At 53.2% G+C, this 6,302-nt stretch overlaps 1 protein-coding gene across 1 annotated transcript; it reads left to right on the forward strand.

Annotated features, from left to right (window-relative positions):
* Positions 1-2,895: 2,895 nt before the first annotated feature.
* LOC120619196 (uncharacterized protein C1orf115-like) lies at positions 2,896-6,281 on the forward strand. The gene has a single exon (XM_039883423.1). It carries the CDS (start codon positions 2,985-2,987, stop codon positions 3,468-3,470), a length of 486 nt encoding a protein of 161 aa, XP_039739357.1. The 5' UTR covers positions 2,896-2,984; the 3' UTR covers positions 3,471-6,281.
* The last annotated feature ends 21 nt before the right edge of the window (positions 6,282-6,302 follow it).

Below are 6,302 nucleotides of genomic sequence, written 5' to 3' on the forward strand. Positions count from 1 at the left end.
CCTCCCCCCCGTCCCCCCGCCCCGCCTTTTCCCTGTGTGCCGGAAGCTAGACATGAAAAAGCAGGAGTCCCTTGGGTGCTGGTGGGAATTTAGCAAGTTAAGGTATCATCAGGTACGCTCCCCAGAGCTTCGGAAGGCAGAGTGGGGTGAAATGGCCGAATGCTTCTGCCACTTCCTCTGCCTCTGCTAGTGAACATGGTCCTGCAGGTGTTTGGTTTTGCTCTGCGAGCCGTTGGGAATCTGGCCCCCACTCACGAGTATCAAGAGACTGGCAGGAGATGTCTATTTTGCCAGCATAGACCTAGCAGGCACGGCTGGTGCTGGCACGCGCTGTGAGCGACGGCTGGGGACGATTCCTAGATGGCAGTTAAGATGGCGTGTCCTTGCAGCCCGCAGCCCTGGTGGTGGTTCTGGGAGTCACGCCGGAGGTGACCCAGTGGACAGCCTGCCCTTCCAGCCCCTCTGGTGATTCGGGACCACTGAATTCCCTATACGAAATCTTGTCCCATGTGGCCATCTAGAAGGGCCCCCAGGCTGAGCATAGGAACTGAGATAAACTACAGGGCTGCTAGGGACTGAGGAGGAAGGAGGCAATAGGGGGAGGGTAGTGAGAAGGGCATGTGCTGGACCATGGCCATAGAATGTTCCAGTAGAGGCTTCTAAAGAATAAAGGAAAGTGCCGTCCAAACTCCTGCCAGACTCAGAGGTGAGAAAACATCTTGGGCATTCCCCGGGAAGGAAGAATTTTTTTTTGCCTCCTTATTTGTTTGTTCTGGCCTTGGAAGGGCCAGAAACCGGACTGCAAGCTTGGGAGCTGAGACACACCCGTTGGGGAGGATGGAAGAGAAACTATACCACATTAGGTGCTGCCGAGGGAGAGGGCAGGGCTAATTTTAAATCGAGGTCAAGGCTCTGAGTATCATATGGAATCGGACATTGTAAGATTTACAGCTGCATAAATTGAGACTGTGTTTGCAACTTGGGGACTTTGATCACCACGGTGCGATCAGCGAAATCACAGGACAGTTTACATTTCCACTCGAGAGCAAATGAAGCGCTGCCCACACCAAGTAACTTCTAAAGCGACGGTGATAGGCAGCCTCGAGATGCTTTCTGAAATTCCCTGAGTCTTGCTTGCCGGCTGGTAATAGAAGCTTCATCTGGAGATCAGTTTTCAGTGGCTCTGTTTTGCCTTTAACAGGCAAGCTAAACGCTGTGATTTTGTGAAAAGTATTTTGTATAAACAAAAACACATTGTAGATCCCATGAGCATCTCACCTCGGTCTCCATTTGCTATGCAGTCTGGGGGAACTCTGAAGTCAGTTTTTTTTCTTTTTGTTGTTGTTTTTTTTTTTTAAATTGATCGATTGCTTGATTTTTTTATGGTGACATTGGTTAACAAAATCCGATGTTTCAGCTGTACAATTTAACAGTAAGGTATATATATATTGCATTGTGTGTTCACCGCCCATAGTTAGATTTCTTTCTGTCACCACATATTTGACCCCTTTTACCCCGATCTGCCCTCCCCACTGCCCTACCCCTCCCCCTCCCTCCTACCTTCCGGTAACCACTAGTCTACTGTCCATGTCCATGAGTCTCTGTTTGTACTGTTCATCTGCTGCTTTGAAGTCAGTTGTGTACACAGAGAGGGGACTTAGGGTCTGCTTTAGTTACTAAATTAAGTTACTTTAGTTAAGTTACAAATCCACAAATCCGGCTTCCGATAACCTTTTAAATTCAACTTGTACGTTGTTTTATTTACAAACCTAATACAATTTAACAATCTCAGTAAGATTTTACCGTTCACTTAATTATCTTAAACATTTTAAGTGACTTTTATGAACTTAATATATTTGAGTTTCTTTTCAAGTACTTCAAGCATGTAAAAGACTATATAATGCTTATAAATATAGCAAATTAAACTTATTTTTGTATTCCTTTCAACTTAAACTTATAAGTCTAAGTCAATTACTTGATTATACATTTTAAGTTGAAATCACAAAACTTTTAATATTCTAATATGTTCAATTGTAAATATTCTATTTATAGCAATGTATCAAAGCATTTTAAAACCAATTTCATATTAAATTATTAATGAAATAATAACCCATATTATTTTATACTTAACTCTAAGTTTCCAAAAATCAAAAGATATTTGCCCACATAAGAAAATAAGGCCTGAACAGGCTGAGATTCACAGTGCACTGGGAACGCATATCTCCCTGCGTGATGTTCTCGCAAATCGTGGTTTTAATGATTGCATCACATGACCAGTTCCACTGGCCCCGGATTTTGGCTGGTCCAGCCCCGTCGCTTTGCGCCCCCTTCTCGCTGCCCAGTCTTTCTGGGTATTTCCTTAGGAGAGGCCCCAAGAACGGTATGGCTATTTTTCAGGGCTCTTGATAAATATCTTCTGGTTGCCTTGCCAACAGCGCGTCACCGATTTACGCCCGTGATTTCGTAGTGTCACGGTCATCTCGCCCTGCCCCTCACCAGCACTGAGCATCATCTTTATTTCTATCGTCGTCACAATTTCGTGGCAAGTGCGGTGGGGTGTGGTTTCTAAGTCCGTGGTGCGCTGACGTTTCGGGGTACGCCTCGCCCCTTGGGCGCGCGCACCGACGTTTCGGGGTACGTCTCGCCCCTTGGGCGCGCGCATCGACGTTTCGGGGTACGCCTCGCCCCTTGGGCGCGCGCATCGACGTTTCGGGGTACGCCTCGCCCCTTGGGCGCGCGCATCGACGTTTCGGGGTACGCCTCGCCCCTGGGCACGCAGGTGGGATGCGGGCGGGTGGGCCGAGCGCGCCCCGCGTCCGCGGCCGGGGCGGGGTGGCGCCGCCGCGATCCCGGGCCCCACGGCCAGGGGGCGCTGCGGCCTCGGGGCCCCCGCCGCGACCGGTGTGGGGCGCGCGGGGTGGCGCGGCGCGCGGGAGCAAAGGTTGGTGGCTCCACGCCGCGCCGGTGGCAGCGCCCGCGGCACCATGACGGCGGCGGCCAGGCTCCGAGGCAAGGCGGCGAGCAGCCTCGCGCGCCGCGGGCCCCGGGGGCGAGGGCGGCAGGACGCGGACGAGGAGGCGACCGCCATCCTGGAGCACCTGGAGCTCGGCGACAGCGAGGTGGCCGCCAGCGCAGCCAGCGCGGGGCGCCCGGGGGCCCGAGGCGCGCGGCGGGTGCACCTGGCCGTGCTCCCCGAGCGCTACGAGCCGCTGGAGGAGCCGGCGCCCCGCGACAAGCCCAAGAGGAGGTACCGACAGAGGCTGAAGAAGTACGGCAAGGTAGGGGACCCCCCTCCCCCCGCCACTGCCCCGAGGGGCCGGGAGGCGCGCACCCCGGCCCTGGGCTTCCTGAGGCACCCGCGGGGGACCCAGGCGGGTCCCCACCGTCCGACCTGCTCCCCGTCTCTGGGCCGCTCCTGCGTCCCCCTCTCCCCATCCCCCACTCCCTCCCCCGAACTGTCCCGTCTGTGACCTGGGCAGGGAAGGAAAAGTAAGTTGCAAGTAATGACGAACTAAAGCAGAGGTGTCGCCGAGCACCGCTTCGCAGGCTGCTGGCTGGTTAATCGCAGTCACTCGAGGGTCGCTTACCCAGGTGGTTCCTATTTCTGGGGTGTCTTCACTCCCTCGTGTCACCCTCAGGACAGAAATTAGTGTCCCTGCTTTAAGGATGGGAACGCTGAGGCCTGAGCATTGTTAGGTGACATGCATGGTGACCCAGTTGGAAAGCAGAGAGTGGCAGCCCAGTTTGTGTGTGTTCTGGCAACATTCTCCCCAGGATGTCCCACCAGCTGAGAACTGTTTGGGTTATTCCCGCCCCGACCCCCGCCCCGGAAAATCCCCAAGGTCTTTCACGGCCTCCAGCTCAACAAACTCACAAATATGCACAGCTCTCTGTGCTCTGGGGCCTGTCTGCATACTGCCAGTTGCCTGGAGGGGCGGGGGCGGCTTGTGGGGTGTAGAGAGACACAGGAAGAGAGAGAATATGGGGTAAAATGCCAGTGTCCTCAGAGATCAAAGCCCAGGTGCATCTGATTGGGAGCACTTGAAGCTGCCGAAGCCCCAGCAGAATCACAGAGCTGGTGGGGTCCTGGCCAACGGCCAAGGGCCCCACCTGATTTGTCATCCAGTTATCTGTGTCCTCCAGTGGCCCTTATCACACCTGAAACCAACCAGTCTGCATACCTAGAAGCTGAGGCTTGTCCTCTGTAAAGATATGTCAGCCGCTGTGGGAGCAGTTTACAATCAGGCAGTGGTAAAACACATTAATAAAATCTACAGACTTGGGACTCGCAAGCGTAGAGGCGTACTAGGACTGAGCCTTCTTCACGATCCCAGACGAGCACAACGAAGCCATCGCTGGCCTCTCCGCTAGGGAACTGACAGTGTGGCAACCTCACTTCGAGGCTGTCACTCGAAGGCGCTTGGTGGGCACTCGCTCTGTGCCAGGCCTTGTGCTAAGCTCCAGAGATTCAAAAGTGAGTACAACACAGTCCTGCTCTAGAGAGATCCACAGCCTCCCAGGGGGACCTGGCTCGGCTGGGGCACCATTATCAGGCGACATGGTGCCGAGCCAGGCAGTGAATCGTCAAGTAGGGCATTTCTCAAGTCAATGGTGACGTGAAGACTGGGCACAGAAGGACGAGTTAAGGTTACACTCTTCCTATCTACCAGGATGGCTATTATCGAATAATAACAGTAAGGGAGGGAAGATCCCCAAAATAACAGGTCTTGGCGAGGAGGTGGAGAGACTCGCATTCTTGCGAATTGCTGGTGGGAATATAACATGGTGCAGATGCCGTGGAAAACAATTTGGCTGTTCCTCAAAACATTAAATATGGAGCGACCATAGAATCTAGCAATTTCACTCCTGGATATTTATCTAAAAGAACTGAGAACGGATTCTCAGCTATGTATCTACACGCCCATGGCGGCGTATTCACAAGAGCCACAACGGGGAAACAACCCAAATGCTGATCAACTGATAGATGTATAAACAAAGTGCGATTTACACATAGGATGGAATAGTCTTTGGACAAAAAGGAACGGGGCACTGACAGATGGCACAACATGGATGCACCCCTAAAACGTTGTGCCGAGTAAAGGACGCCGGTCACACAAGGTCCTGTACTGATTGTGTGTTTGATTCCATTTATATAAAACTAGCCAGAATAGGTAAATGTAGAGACAGGACACAGACTGGTGATTGTCAAGGAACGGGGGTAGCGGGGAGGGTGGGAGATGGGGTGCAATGCTCACCGGCCATGGGGGTTCCCTTTGGGGATGTGAAAATGTCCGGAGGTGGGCAGACGTGGTCATCACACGACATGATGAGTGTCCTCGGGGCCACTGAAGCGTTTACCTTAAAATGATTAATTTTTATGTTGCGTGACTCGTACTTTGAGTAAAGAAAAACAATCAGCAGGTAGACAAGGGATGGCATCCCACGCGGGGGGGCAGCGTCAGCCAGGTGAGGACATGCGTGCTCCAGAGTGATGCACGCTGGCCCGGTAGACCCCACGGGGCAGGCGAGGGGGCCTTGTCACGTATGTCGGCCTTGGCCGTGCCCTTTCTGCCTTTCAAAATTGCCGCTCAGGAGGTGACCAGTTGGGCTCCAACGTAGAGGAAGAAGGTAGCCGACCCCCCTCTGCTGAAAAGCCCGACAAGAACCGCGGGGCGGGCTTCTTCTGCTTCCGTCAGCAGGTGACGTTGCACCTTACGTGGGTCTGGTGAATAAGGAGCGAACTACAAACAGCTCCACGTCACAGTCCCATGCTCCCGAGTGGCGATTCGATCCGCGGCGGACGGCGTGTGTGACGGTGGTCCCGTAAGATTATAACGGAGCTGAAAACTCCCTGCCACCTGGTAACATCGGAGCCACAGGAACATTGTGGCGCCCGAGGGACCTGGGGTGTGCTGCCAGTCATATTAAAGTCCTGTACTTAGCACTGGGTGACAGCCGCCTACAGTGTTCAGTACTGTCACACGCTGTACAGGTTGGTGGCCTGGGAGCAGGAGGCAGGCCATCTAGCCTGGGTGTGCGGTAGGTTCGTGTAAGTCACTCTGGGATGGTCGCACAATGATGAAATCCTAGAACGGTGCATTCCTCAGAACGTGTCCCTGTCCGTGAAGCGACACGTGACTATTAAGGAATGGCCGGCTTTTCCTTCAAGGAAGGGCGATTAAACTTCCTATTCATCTGTTAACGGCTTGAATTCTTCTCCTACGTCCCTTCCTGCTTCTGTGTATAGAAAAATGTTTGGCTTTTGTGAAATGTGAAAGGCCCGGCCCGGACTGGACTGCTGT

This window comes from Pteropus medius, unplaced genomic scaffold, assembly GCF_902729225.1.
Source record: "Pteropus medius unplaced genomic scaffold, Ma_sr-lr_union100, whole genome shotgun sequence".
NCBI lineage: Eukaryota > Metazoa > Chordata > Mammalia > Chiroptera > Pteropodidae > Pteropus > Pteropus medius.